The following is a 15,365-nucleotide window of genomic DNA, read 5'->3' as shown; positions in this document are numbered from 1 at the left end:
TATCACACCTTCCAATCAGCAAGGTTTCAAATTTCTTCTATTCCTCCTAACCTTTAATTTTACTAAGTTAAAATGAAATCCAGACCTAAACAAGCCTCACTAATTTAGCCTACTCTATAAAATAATCTTAGGATTTACTTTTCTCCAAACTAACTCAACACAAATATTTTATATTGAATTATAATGAACTTGGTCTAAAACTTAGAAACAAATAACAGTTACTAACTTAAACCTTCAAAACACCAACACTTTTTATTTTCAACAATTTTTTCTCACAAATGTCAAGAACCAATTTTTTTTATAGTTTCAAATCTCAATAAAAAACATAAAAAGAAATTCTAGAGTCATAAAGCCTAATACATACCTTTTATATCAAACTAAATAGTCCTAGGTTGAAACACTTTGATTAAAATATTTGAATTCTCAAATTCATTTTTCAAAGGTACAATAATTTGATCTAAATTGACAATTTTTAAAAACTCAATCATATTGAATTCACAACCACTAGACATTGTTTGCTTGACAAACTTTACACAACATAGAAATAATTCTTTAGAATTTTTCAACCACCAATTACAAACTTCAAAGGTATAAGTTACAAACTTTTAGAAATAGTCTTTTAATTATTAAGTCATTCAAATCACATTTTCTACTAAATATATACTAAGGCCCCTTATTTATTCTTTTCCAAAACAACATCACAAAATACATTTCATATTATACACTTTTCTTATAAGGTTTTACATCTTGGTCTAAATCTTAAGTTTAAAACGGTCAAGTTTGAAACCTTCTACATAAAAATTGGATCTTAACATCAAATATTTAAATGGGTAACTCTAGACATAAAACTACAATTTTGTCCTTAATGATTGAAACTTTCTAACAAAATAATAACTTAAACATAAAACTTAAGACATTACTAAGGTTTGAAACTTTTCTATAAAACTTATAACTTTTTTACCACTTTATCTCAAAAATAATTTTTCATCAAGACAATAAAATTAACCATTTCATCTGAAAATAGTGGTTTCCATCTTAAATCAAAAGTCAAAACTTTGCAAGCCACATAACTAGAATACTTACTACTTTTTTTTTTTATAACCAAAATAATCTTGTTAAAATTCAGTGTATGTTTTTATTGTGCGACATCCTAGACTAATTGTTAGTAGTTTTAGTCAACACAACTTTTGATTTTGCAATATCATTATAAATAAAATGTGTGATCTCACAAGAAATACATAGAAATTTACTCTTATTTTTCATGGTATTAGAGCAACTTTTGATTTTGTGATCTATCTTTGTGTTTCACTATCGTTGTCAGCGACGTTATTTGCTGTTGACACCACCACTTTTTTTATCTTTTAATTTTTTTGCCACAAACAGTAGCCCACCATCGTCAACTCCAGTGGCCCTTCGATTGTCTTCTCACCATTTTCCAGCTGCGTCATAACCATAATTTTTTCCATAGTTTTGTGCTTATTTACAATGTTACTATTGTGCCAACACCATATGCACCTTTCCAAGTGCAACCCACTGCCTAAAACCATCACAGATCACCGTGCAATCCTCCGATGAGCATAACGGTGCTTTTCTGTCTCCAATAACCACCAGATATGCCTCAACCTTACCTGCGTGTGGGCCCCACGCGTTGCCACAAAACCCGCACGTGCAATTCTTTTCAGCTACCGTTTTCGAGTATCAACCACATCAGGAACCCATCTATCACATCTTGAGGTGTTTACCATCTTTTGGTGATTTTTCCTTAACCCTTCATCTTCCCTTTGTATAGATCGCCATGTCCGACACTATATATGTTGCTGCTTTTTCTTGCGCTTTCATTCTCACTACTTTTTTGCTCATTCATTGCGAAAAAATGGCAAGTTTTTCCAATTACGTAGATTGGGCTACTACTGTGGGAACTTGGCTTGAAGGAAAATGTACCATTTTCTTAGACAATCCTTTTATTCTCAACGACTATCAATCTGGTGGTGACTCTATTTCCACATATGAGTCATATTAGCGACGCCTTTTATTTCCACTGACGATCAATTCGGTGGTGACTTTGTTCTCACATATGAATCATATTAGTGGTGCATTTTATTTCCACCAATGATCAATCCGGTGGTGATTCTTGATCGATGCATGAATCGTCAATGATGCCTTCTCTTCTCAAACAAGTCCAACCGTTGTCAAACTTAGTTTTAATTTTTTTGATAAAATATTTTGATGTAACAAGCTTAAAGTAGTAAGCTTTACCTTGAGGGGGAGTGTTAAAATTCAGTGTATGTTTTTATAATTCTTTGATTGTGAAACATTCTAGGTTAATTTAAAAATTCTCAACTAATATGTTATAAGCAGAGTGAATCCTAAATGAAAATTTTGGTTGCAACGAATTGCACTTTGAAAGAAAAATTAGATGCTTCTTAAAAGGAGGGAGCATTCTTTCATTTCATGCTTAGTTTAAACAAGTTATTGATCATCTAGTTGTTGATTAATGAAAGTTACAATCATGTGGTGAGATGATAAAATTAATAGTTCATATTAACTGATAATGTAAAATTGATTTACACTATAAGTGCATACCAAAATACATTTATTTTCTAGTTGATCTTAAATTTAGTTGAGTTTCAAAAGTTCTTGAACTCCAATACAAAGTTCTGTTTAAAGAAATATAATTCTCGCAGTCAACTCATGTGATTACATTTAAAAAAAAAAAAAACTTCTTTAATAATCACAATAGATATAGAGTTTAATTTGCATGTATTGAAAATGTAAAATATTTGAATTTGATTCATTTAAAATGAGAAGTTGATAAAGTGAATGAATCAATTATTCATATTACTAACCATGATTTGATCATTTATATACACATAATATCATTCATTCATTTGATCATCAATAGTTAATGTTATTCATTTTATTCTCTAAAATGAGTTGTTCACTTTAGATAAATCAAATCAAAAATATTTTACAATTTTAACACATCATAACCACTAATGTAGTTTATTTTCCGTTTGGTTCACATACATATATGTACAAGCTAAATATTTTTAATATAGATATAAACCAAAAACTAAATATTGGTGCAAAACTCATTGAAATAATTCAAATTTAACCGCATTAATTATACAAAAATTTCCAAAGAGAAATTCATATATAATCCATAAAATAAATTAACGAAAACAATTAGAGTAAGTATTGTACATAGATGACTTAAATATTTGTGGTAGTGGAAAGATTAATGTCGATTGCGCAAGCGTAGATTATAATTTTTTGTAATTGAAGTGGTTGTGATTGAATTCTCTGAACCTTCTTCTGGAATTATAAAATCAGGATCATCAAGGCAATTCACATCATCAGGTAAATCTGCATCTATCCATTGAGACCAATCTTCATAATCAGTAGTTTCTAAGTCCCAAGATGACTCATTTATCTTTTCCAGGTTGTTAACCTTGTTGACTAGTGTTAGCAACATTTGATGGTTCAACCTTTCATAGTCCCTGCATTATATATTAATAACAACCAATTATGTATTATTTATTATATTTTTATAATCAAAATTTGAAGTGAATTCGGTCTTGGAAATTCTCTATATTAGATTAATATCTACATATAACAAAATAATAGCTTTTAAATTTAAATATAATTTTAATCTCTACAATTATAAAAAATAACTTTTAGTCTCCGTAAATTTTGTTTGAACTTAGCTTGAAATTCAAAAGTTGTTACTTTTAGTCCCGACGCTATACATAGTAATAAAATCATGCCACTTGACAGAATAAGCTGACTTCAGAGACTAAAAGTAACAACTTTGGAATTTACAAACAAAAAAATTTACAAAAACTAAAATTAAAAAACCCTATAATTACATAGCGACTAAAATCATATTTAAACCTACAATATTTTATATTTATATTCATGAAAGAAGTTGGGTACCGGCATCCATAAGACATAATTAACTTAAAATTTAAAGTTGTGTGGTCGAATGACCAGATGTTGGATACACCCAACAAAACTCTAGGACACAAAGAGTGTTTACCCAAAATTTGAAACATCTGATTAAAATTCACTATTTCACACGTCACCTTACTTTTGTAAAGGTAGTTTGAAATTAATGATCTGACATGAATAGTCTGTGATTGAATGTCATTGCACAGTAATTTTTAATTGACAGTGCATAAATTAAACTCTATAATAAGTAGCAAACTTTTACTTTTTGTAAACTTATACCTGAATTTGAAAATTGCATGCAAAAGTTGAACTGAAGCAACTCCCATAAAAAATAACCGGACCTTGTTTATTATCCATGTCTGTTGCTCCATGTTATCACCAGTTAAACGAATAATGAAAACTTCCACAAAGAGAGTAGCACAAAGCTCTGTAAATAAACAATGCATAACATGTTATGTTTAACAAATAATTAATTTGTTGTTTAGAAACTAAAAGCACTAGTTGGTATACTTACCTATGTAAAGAAAGGGCCTCACATTGTAGGTTTGTTTTGTGCTAGTCAACATAAAGATGACAAAGATTGCGATGGCATAAATGAAGAAAGCTTTGATGACTCTTGATTCAAGCAACATAGCATTTTGCAAAGTAAAAAGTTTATTCAATGCAACAAACATAGTAGCTTGCTTTGCTTCAAAAGATTCCTATATATTACAAATTGAGATTCTTGATCATATGTTTAAGGAATTAACACCCAAAAACAATAGAAATTGAAGACTATATATTGTCGGTGAAAAATTATTTTATATAAAATTTGAAAAGAAAGTTACGCAATTGTTTAATGTTTTGACAAATTGTGATTAGAATTTTACACTGATATAGTCTTTAATCTCAAAAAATAAACCATAAGAAATTGCAAACCTGAGCTGTCAATATTGTTTTTGAATTTTCTATTAATCGATGGTGAAGTCCTTGGATCTCTTCCTCTCGTCGCCGAAGCTCCTCTTGTTGTTTATGTCCATATTCAGCAAATTGAAGGTGAAGTCCTTGGATCTCTTCCTCTCGTCGCCGATGCTCCTCTTGTTGTTTATGTCCATATTCAGCAAATTGAAGGTGAAGTGCTTTGATCTCTTCCTCTCGTCGCCGACGCTCCTCTTCTTGTTTTTGTCCATATTCAGCAAATCGAAGGTGAAGTCCTTGGATCTCTTCCTCTCGTCGCAGAAGCGCCTCTTGATGTTTATGTCCATATTCAGCAAATCGAAGGTGAAGTCCTTCGATCTCTTCCTCTCGTCGCAGAAGCGCCTCTTGTTGTTTATGTCCATATTCAGCAAATTGAAGGTGAAGTGCTTTGATCTCTTCCTCTCGTCGCCGACGCTCCTCTTCTTGTTTATGTCCATATTCAGCAAATCGAAGGTGAAGTCCTTGGATCTCTTCCTCTCGTCGCAGAAGCGCCTCTTGATGTTTATGTCCATATTCAGCAAATCGAAGGTGAAGTCCTTCGATCTCTTCCTCTCGTCGCAGAAGCGCCTCTTGTTGTTTATGTCCATATTCAGCAAATTGAAGGTGAAATGCTTTGATCTCTTCCTCTCGTCGCCGACGCTCCTCTTCTTGTTTATGTCCATATTCAGCAAATCGAAGGTGAAGCGCTTCGATCTCTTCCTCTCGTCGCAGAAGCGCCTCTTGTTGTTTATGTCCATATTCAGCAAATTGAAGGTGAAATGCTTTGATCTCTTCCTCTCGTCGCCGACGCTCCTCTTCTTGTTTATGTCCATATTCAGCAAATTGAAGGTGAAGTCCTTCGATCTCTTCCTCTCGTCGCAGAAGCGCCTCTTGATGTTTATGTCCATATTCAGCAAATCGAAGGTGAAGCGCTTCGATCTCTTCCTCTCGTCGCAGAAGCGCCTCTTGATGTATATGTCCATATTCAGCAAATCGAAGGTGAAGCGCTTCGATCTCTTCCTCTCGTCGCAGAAGCGCCTCTTGTTGTTTATCTCCATATTCAGCAAATCGAAGGTGAAGTCCTTGGATCTCTTCCTCTCGTCGCAGAAGCGCCTCTTGTTGTTTATCTCCATATTCAGCAAATCGAAGGTGAAGTCCTTGGATCTCTTCCTCTCGTCGCAGAAGCGCCTCTTGTTGTTTATCTCCATATTCAGCAAATCGAAGGTGAAGTGCTTTGATCTCTTCCTCTCGTCGCCGAAGCTCCTCTTGTTGTTTTTCTCCATATTCAGCAAATCGAAGGTGAAGTACTTGGATCTCTTCCCCTCGTCGCCGAAGCTCCTCTTGTTGTTGATGTCCATATTCAGCAAATTGAAGGTGAAGTGCTTTCATCTCTTCCTCTCGTCGCCGAATCTCCTCTTGTTGTCTCTGTCCATATTCAACAAAATATTGGAGACTTTTCCTATATTTCATCAATGATTAGATTAATATTTCGACAAATGTCAATATTTCGACAAATACAATTTATAAAAAGAATAATTTTTATATACTAACGATATAAAACTTTTTATATTCTCAACCAATCACAAACACTCGATTTGCATGGCTTCAAAGTCAAATAAGATGAAAGTCAAATATTTTAAACATTGAAAAGTTATAATTGTCGGATCCATAATATAAGTACATATGAATTAAATCCATCTAAATAAATAACAAATTTATATCAATCAACAAATCTTACCTGCTTTCTTCTAGTGCTTTGAATTGAACCTCATTCAATGAATCCAATCCTCTAAGTGCTGTGGATTGTCCATCTAAAAGTAGTTGTTGTTTATCCAAAGAAATCCCAGCCATATTCCCAATATCTTCAGCTTTACTTTGCAAAGTATTCATCTTTGATGACATAGCATCTCCAACTTTAATAACCTCATTCTCAATCTCAATAGCCTCATCTCTCAACTTCTCAATTTCTTTTCCCAAATAGTTATAAGATTCTTTGAGCAATGCTACACCATCCTCTAAATTCCTCTTCATGACCTCTTGTCCTTCTTTTAGCTGTGATTGTGATGCTGCAATTTGTGTAGTTTGCTCATAAACACTTTGGGAATGTCTTAATACTACATCAATGTGACCTTCTACATTCTTAACTGTTTGAGCTACTAGTTGTGTGTGACTAGTAACTGTTTCAAGAGAATCTGATATATGTTTTGAGTCTTGTAATAGATGTTGTGATTTCTCTTCAATGCTGTCTAATTTGTCCTCAACATATTGAGCAGAATTTTTTAGTTCAGTCACAAGTCTCTCTGTTTCATGTTTGAATGCATGTGTCCTGTACAATGTGCACAAAACTTTGTTATAGTTGAGACAAAAACACCACTTCATGTTTATAAGTTTATATCATTTTTTATTCTAGTCTTTGTAAAAAAATTATTTTTCTGTTTAGTAGATGAAAATATACATTTTTTGTTTTTGGTACTCCGTATTTGATTTTTAATCCTAGTAAATACATCACATTTTGTTCTTAGTCTCTATAAATATTTGTTTCGGTTCTAAAGACTAAAATCAAATATATCAATTTAAAAATGCATAAATTTTATTTTGCAAGGATTAAAAACAAAACATCAAATACCAATAACAAAAAAAAAAAATACTTTTGCAGGGTTCCATAATAAAAAAATATTTTACATAAACTAAAAACAGAAAAAATTATATATTGAGATTAAAAGACATGTCTTTGTTAGTGTAAAATTATTTTACACCGACAATCAATCATAATTAGACACATCAAATATATCAAATATATGGATAACTTATCTTTTCAACTTTCTCAATGTAAAATAGTGATTGTCCTTGAATTCTTAAACAAATGCTAGTACTAAGTCAACTAAAACATAAAAAAGTCAAACAAAGAATTGACAAAAGGTTTATAAAAGGAATTGCACTTAACTGTAATTGGTAACAAATGGAGTTGGTTTCAAGGTAGAATTCAAGGTAAACATTATGAGCAAGATCATCCAACTCTTTTAAGCATGAAGCAATTGATGTTTTTGAGTCACAATGGGGAAAAGACGCCCTTCCAGAATCTCTTTGAAAACAATCACTTAAATGCCAAGCAAATCTTGACCTTTTGTCATCAACAGCCAAAATCTCTTTACAACCAGCAAAAAGATGTTCATAAGCATTTTGCCAACATGAATTTGAACGAACCATTTTATTCTTAGCATTTTCTATTAGTTTTATTCCCTTTGGGTCAATGAATGGCTCAATTGAGAATTCAGCACTTGAGCCTCTAAAATTTCCTTTGTTGTCATAAGAATTTTCATTAGAGTAACTTTCCTCGGATGATGATGAAAACCATCCCCATGATTCACATCTTAATGAGAAACATACCAATAGAAGAATAACAAGATGAACCCAATGAACCATTTGAGAAATTTTACCACACTTTTAGTTTGAAGTTCCACAAATGAAGATTCTTATACTGTTTCAAACACAAAAATAATTAAGTTAACCAAATTATAACATGATAACAAGTTAGAGGGCTAAATTCTATGAATCTGCTTCACACATTCACAAACATAATTCCACAAAAAAGTTAAATTGTTTTTCAGGTTACACACATTAAAAATAAATATAAAATAAAAAGAGAAATAAGACACATAACAGATATATATATTTGTATATCAGAAATTATATGAAATAATTTTTTCTAAGAAAGTGAAAGTTGTTTTTAGTGCAACCTAACAAATGAAACTTTTGCGTGTTGACACAGTAACTTCATTTCAAAACAGAGAGCCTAATAAGAAAACAAAATTAAATTCTCATTGTGATTTTCCATTTGGGATAAGATTGAAAGGGATATTTAAAGAAATAGAAACTTGGGATTCAAGAAATATAATGTCGGTTTGAAAACTAATAGACACCTTTCGTTAATGACACTTATCGTAAGTCGTAAAAGCATATATTTTAAGATTTTTTTAATATAGATAATCAATTAAAATAATTTACGTTACATTATGAAAGGTATCTTCATCCTATGAAAATATAGTAGAGAATCAAGTCTTTTAAAGTATGATGAATAAAAATACAAGGAAAGGATTTTTGTTTTTATAGTCATTATGTTTGAAAAAAAAAATCAAGGTAATCGAAGAACAATAATTCAACGAAACAACACACCAAAATATCAATCAAAATGAAATTAAAATGTTCAAAATAAGAATCAAAACATCAAAACAACCATTGAAACAACTGAGAAATTTTTTGGTAAAAACGAATAGAAACGAACCAGAACTAAACGGTTGAGAAGAAGGAAGGATGATGCCGGATCGTGCCAAAAGGTGGAAGGACGGTAATCTTAGGTGATACAAAAGTTAGAATGGTTTTGAAGTTATGGGTGAAAGGTTACAAGTGAAAGGTTACAGAAAACAAGAGACAAGAAATTTATTCATATGGCTTTTCTTTTTAAACACAACGGTTTCAGAAGTTAAAAAACCATTTCAACTATATTTTAAACCAACATCTTTTATTTTCAAAATTTACTTTCAAAATTAAATTCTCAAATCGCAAAAACGGCCCCTAGGATTATAATAATCTCAATTTAAAACAATACGTGTTAACATATGTAAGAATAACAATCATTAATATTATGGTATGAACTACACATATATTATACAAATAATTAAATGTTGTTAAATAACTCAATATTATAAATTTCAATTTTGATTGAATTGTTAAAATATTTATAATTATTTTTAATTTTTCAAAAGTAATTTTATTATTGAGATTATGAGAATTATCCTATTTTAAATATAAGTTTTTAAATTCTGAAATGTAGTTTCAACTTATTATCCGATATGTATGTATTATACTATTTAAATATTTCTATTAATTGAGTCATTTAAATGATCTGCAATATAAATAATGAATCCTAAAAGATTTATGAGTATATTTAATGTTTGTATAGTACATATTGTAATCATATAGATTTATTATAGTACTTTTATATGAATTAGACATTTTTTTAACAAAAAAACATTCAATTTCTATTTCATTGTCAATTTTTCAACACAAATAATAGTGTTTTGCATTCTGGCTCTCTGTATGTTTTTTCAACTATTTAAATAAAATATTTTACTAGTCTAAAAGCATACTTAATACATATGTCTTCTTTGAGTAAACTTTTGATAAAATATTACTCAATAAAGTCAATGTTTTATACAATTAAATTAAAATTAAAATACAAAATTATTATTATTATTATTATTATTATTATTATTATTATTATTATTATTATTATTATTATTATTATTACTATAATAAAAATAGATGAGATAGATGAATAGAAAAAATATTGATTAATTAGCAAAGACTTGCACTGCGAGACTTTCTTGACAGAGACAATAAAACTACAGAATTAAAATTTAATTTGAATACTTTTAATCCAATTCTTTCATGTGACAATTATGTTTGTTGTTGTTTATTTTGAAAACTTTTAGTTTTAAATTCTACTTAAAATAATATATATCAAGTACATCATTAAATCCAATTCTTTTCATTAATTTTTTAATTCATTTGCACATTATGGTGCAGCTATATATAAAATCAAAGACCAATCATGAGTACTCCTAAGTAGGGATAGAAATATGTCAGACTGATCGATAAGGTCTATGGTTTAGTCTACGTCAAGTCCAGGTCATATCAGATTTTTCTTTTAAACAGACAAGACCAAAAAAATTAAGTTTTAAAATTTGGAAATTTTTTCGAAAAATTAAGTTTTGAAATTTCCAGTAGATAATTTATTTTTTATTTTTTTTAGTTTGGGCTTTTCAATTAACTTTTGTTTTTAGAGATAGGAATGGAAAAAAATAACGATTATAGTATTTGAAACATTTTATCATTTGACCATTTTCAGTACATCAAATTAAACCCTGAGTTCCAAACATCAGTAAATCAACTATTTCAAATAAACTGAGTTCTTAAAATTAGTAAATCACAACACCATAACATCTAGTTTCAATAGTAGCATAAAAAAAATTGGAGTTCTCCCTAATTATAGCATGTGGTAATGTTTTGCACAGGTTAATTGTCGGTCACCTAATAAACTATATTATAAATATACTAAACTATACATAATATATAATAAAATAAATTATTTACTAACATGTCACTTTCACACTCTAGCGGCAAAAAATTGAAAAATGGAAAGAAAAAAATGACCCGAAACTTTTAAAAATAAAATTTCCGGGAGTTATTTTCAACTTAAAATTTTGAAAATGAATTTTTTAGTTGAAAACAACTACCAAATATTTCAAATTTTCGATTAAAAATACCTCCTTGAAATTTCATTTTCGAAATATCCGGTATTGAAATGTGACTAACCGAAAATTTTCAGTTAGAGAAATTTATAGAGAAAAAAAAAAACTTTTTCGGAAATTTGGGAATGTGAGGGTATGATCAAGATATCCGAATTTGCTTTAATTTTTACTATTTACTTAAGGATATTTTAGTAAGTTGAAGGAGAAAAATTATAAGTGAAGTGTACAAGTCAAATTGTGGGGTACAAAATTTAATTTTCTTAGTTAAAAAGACCATATTAAATGCCACATAATAAGCTTATTAGGCAGGTCTATTTAAATAAATACAAATAATATTTTTTTACTATTATAATTATTATATTAAATTTTGATCTTTTTGTTAGATATTCAATTTTTAGTAATTTATGCATATTAACATTATTTAGTTTTTGACATATTTAAATGTATTATTAAAAAAATATAATTGAAGTACGATGTGTATAAAGTCATATTCTTCAAAATATCATGTTAATTATAAAAATATAACTTAATTTTATTTATATATTAACTAGTTAATATATTTAAAGATATGTTTGATTACTTGTTCAAAAATGTTAAAATGAAATAGACTTTTAAACATGCTAACAAACTATACAGAACATATACCGAGACCAGACTTAAGCCTTAAAAGTAAGTCTCTAACAGACCACAAGTCAAACTTAGGCCTTAAACTTTTTGACAAATCGGGCTTAGGTCTAGTAAAGTCTAACTCGATCCAGCCTATTTTCATCCCTACTCCTAAGTAATGATTGAAAATTTAGTTTTAAAAGTAATCTACAATTTAAAAATTTACTTCTAAGTTAGAAATTTAAGTGTTACAAATTTTAATTAAAAGATAATAAATAAAATATAGTTTAATTTTCAGTATTAGATAACTTTTATATTATTTTAATGAATGACCAAGACTGCGTCCCCATATACCTCAAACATTCTTACTTTTGATTCAATGGTTGCTTCAATGCCAATGGAACATGCCTATATTTTGCCATATTATATGTGCAGTCAAAACACATCCTAGTGGTAAATGGAGTCAACTGATTCTCTGGATGAATCAAAATGGTTCCAATTTCATACCTAATGCATTAGAAGCACCATCAAATACCAAAATCCATTTTTCTTTATCACAATATTCATTTTCTTTAAATAAAGTAATTATATATTTGTCAAGGAATTCAAGTTGCATTGATTGATAATCTTCAACTGATTGAGTCCATTATAGACACCAACTATGTTGTATGGCATAATATGTATTGTCTCAATCGAAGAGCAACCCATTTAAGTGATATGTTAGACCTCATTCTCCTCAATTTATGTTTAATAGGAGTACATTCAGACTTGAGTGGTAACTTGTATTCAACTATATTATTAGCAAGCTCAAATATATCGTGATATGATAATGCAAAGATGTCCACATAGTAAAACAAACGTTTAACCAACTTTTCTCACTCACTTTCTTTCATGGAGACACCAATTTTAACTTCCTTTTACATACAATGTTTCTACCGTATGACCAAAATAAACCAGAAACACAAACTAAACTACTCAAACAAGAAACAAAATAATTAACCACAAATGATGCCAAAGTGGGATTGATAGCACCATTGATGATACCCATAACAAAATTATTTTACATGCAATTTGATTCACCTACATGCTAAAAGTTTAACCTACTCAATAATAAGATTTGCAATCAAAACATGTGAACAAAATAATATATTCAATAAGTAACATCAAGAATAAATGACAAAATGTTAAATTCTATAAATGTGATTGTAAAATCAAACCAAGACACATGTTTGTAAATAAGCAAATTTTATTCTATATAAAAAATAGGCTTAATTGCAATTTTGGTCCTCCTATTTTAGCTGAATCACGAAAATTGTCACCCATTTTATTTGTCCCCAATTTTGGTGCCCCAAATAAAATCTTGGTCCAAAATTGATGAAATGTTATTTTTAAAATGATGTTTAAAAAAAATATGATGTGAAAGATTTCATGTGGAATCAGGAACTAAGCATAGCAACGGGGCGGGTCGGGGACTGATTTTTCCTCCTCCACCCCGCACCCGACTAATCGGGGAAAACCCACACCCACATCCGGTTCTAGCGGTTGTGAAGTTTAGGCCCCCATCCCCACCCACAACGGGTTTCAGATTTCTCCGTCCACACCCGCACCCATTGATATATATTAAATTATAAATTTAAAAATCATATCTATTATAAATAATATAATAAAATAATTATTATTAGATAAATAAAATAAAAAATTATTTTTTATAGAGATAAGATTATAATTTTTAATATTTTAAAAAATATTAAGTATATTCAATATGTATATGTATAGAATATTTAAAAATTACTATACTATTAGTTGTGGGGCAGGTTCGGACGCGGATGATGGGTGAATATCATCACCCCCAAACATGCCTCCGTCCCCGTCCCCCAAAATTAATTTTGAAAAAAATACGCACCTGCACCCAATCAAAACAGGGTTTCCCCGTCTAAATGAAACAGGTTTGGGTGGGTATCTGCGGGTGCAGGTTATATTGTCATCCCTATCAGGAACTCAAAAAAATTAAAAGTGCATCAACAAAATTATAAAACCTAATTCAAAAAATAATATGCATAAGATTGCAACCAAGTTTCATAATTTTAGTTAGTCATACTTCCTAACTCAATCATAATTTTGTGTCACCTAGAATCAAATTGAATTTTTATAGTAAACCAAAAAGCATCAATTCAGTCATTTAAAGATGATTATAAAGTTACTTATAGATTAATGCGAAAACAAAAACTCTAATCAATGCAAAGGTTGAGCAATAACAGAGAAAAGATGAAAATACATACCAAAAATCACCAAGTCACGAAGAGGTAGAAGTTTTGCATGTCTCGCAAGATACAAAAACCCTAGTCAATTCAGAGATTGAGCGATGCAAAAACTGTAATCGATGCAGAGTTGCGAGAAAGGGGGAGAAGTCGTGCAAGTCATGAGAAAAACCCTAATTGATGTTCATTCACAAGCTTCCTTCACCAACACTTATTTTTCCCTCTTTCATTTAGAAACGAGGTCGGGCGAGAGAGAAGAGGGGTTACGTGAATTGATTGTTTTGCGCGAGATAGAAATGAGGATTTGTTGAGAGAGTTTGCACAAGAGAAAAAAGAGGATTTGTTGAGAAGAGGGTTCTTGTCAGAGAGAAGAAATGATTTTACTGAGAAGAGAAGCGCGTGCGGTAATAAAATATTTGGGAATTTTTTTTACTTTCAAGAAGAGTTTTGTTACGAGAACGGTTTTATTAAACACTAAACAAGAACAATTATTAGATGTTGTATAAATATATCAATAAACAACAAGAACGATTTTGAACTGTTGTTGTAGAAATTATAAATTTATTGTTTTACTACAACGAAATATAAAAACTATTATCTATTTGACTCTACGAAAAATAGTTATTTTACCGTAAAATTTGACATTACCGTAACCCTAAAATGTTGTAGTGATTATATATAGAGGACAAATGTTCCTTACATATGGTTGTAGAAGTAATTATGATCCATTGAACCTATCTTTATGATACACTTTACAACCTGCATAATATACCATACATCTATACATAAGAAACACCAACAAGAAGAAGTGGACATGGAACATATTGATCTCCCTTATTTATTTAAAATCTTAATTTCTCCATTATCATCCGCTCAAAGAACAACAAATAACAAATAAATATAACCAATTTATGAGTTCAGAAAACAAAAGGAAGAGTGTCATAAATCTCTTCATTGGTCTATGTATGTTCAACACGTTCTTCCGCAAAAGTTCTTATGAAAACATACGATGGATATATATAAGTTCCTATATGCCACACCAAGGATTTGCTAAGCCAAAAGTATAATAGTATTCCAAGAGTTCTTCTGAAAAGCAAAATTAACAACTTATAATAATCATCCATTTAATTTCATAACAAATTCATATCCCCAAAAATTAAAGAGCAAAAGTTAAACCAATGAATGGTATTTACCAAAATGTTACTTTTTATAAAATAATGTGAAATTTACTAATTATAATATATTCATATATTTCATGATAAAAAAAGGGTACGCTATATATGATGCAGAATAAAATGGAAAG

At 29.8% G+C, this 15,365-nt stretch overlaps 1 protein-coding gene across 1 annotated transcript; it reads right to left on the bottom strand.

The window, feature by feature from the left end:
- Nucleotides 1-3,080: 3,080 nt before the first annotated feature.
- LOC101502394 (protein GAMETE EXPRESSED 1) lies at nucleotides 3,081-8,330 on the bottom strand. Its single transcript, XM_004488554.4, has 6 exons — nucleotides 7,832-8,330; nucleotides 6,626-7,213; nucleotides 4,870-6,346; nucleotides 4,466-4,652; nucleotides 4,231-4,378; nucleotides 3,081-3,500 (listed from the first exon to the last, which is right to left on the bottom strand). The coding sequence occupies exons 1-6, from the start codon at nucleotides 8,308-8,310 to the stop codon at nucleotides 3,239-3,241; spliced, it is 3,141 nt and encodes a 1,046-aa protein (XP_004488611.1). The 5' UTR covers nucleotides 8,311-8,330; the 3' UTR covers nucleotides 3,081-3,238.
- Between the last annotated feature and the right edge of the window lie 7,035 nt (nucleotides 8,331-15,365).

This window comes from Cicer arietinum, chromosome 1 (genome assembly GCF_000331145.2).
Source record: "Cicer arietinum cultivar CDC Frontier isolate Library 1 chromosome 1, Cicar.CDCFrontier_v2.0, whole genome shotgun sequence".
NCBI classification, from domain to species: Eukaryota; Viridiplantae; Streptophyta; class Magnoliopsida; order Fabales; family Fabaceae; genus Cicer; species Cicer arietinum.
This window is presented reverse-complemented; position numbering and strand designations above follow the sequence as displayed.

Bases quoted from the DNA above. Each gene is read 5' to 3' on its own strand.
- LOC101502394 (XM_004488554.4), bottom strand. From the start codon at position 8,310: ATGGTTCATTGGGTTCATCTTGTTATTCTTCTATTGGTATGTTTCTCA. The intron at 6,347-6,625 runs GTAAGATTTGTT...GATGAAATATAG, and splicing joins AAAGCACTAGAAGAAAGCAG to GAAAAGTCTCCAATATTTTG. The intron at 4,379-4,465 runs GTAAGTATACCA...GTTTATTTACAG, and splicing joins GAGGCCCTTTCTTTACATAG to AGCTTTGTGCTACTCTCTTT.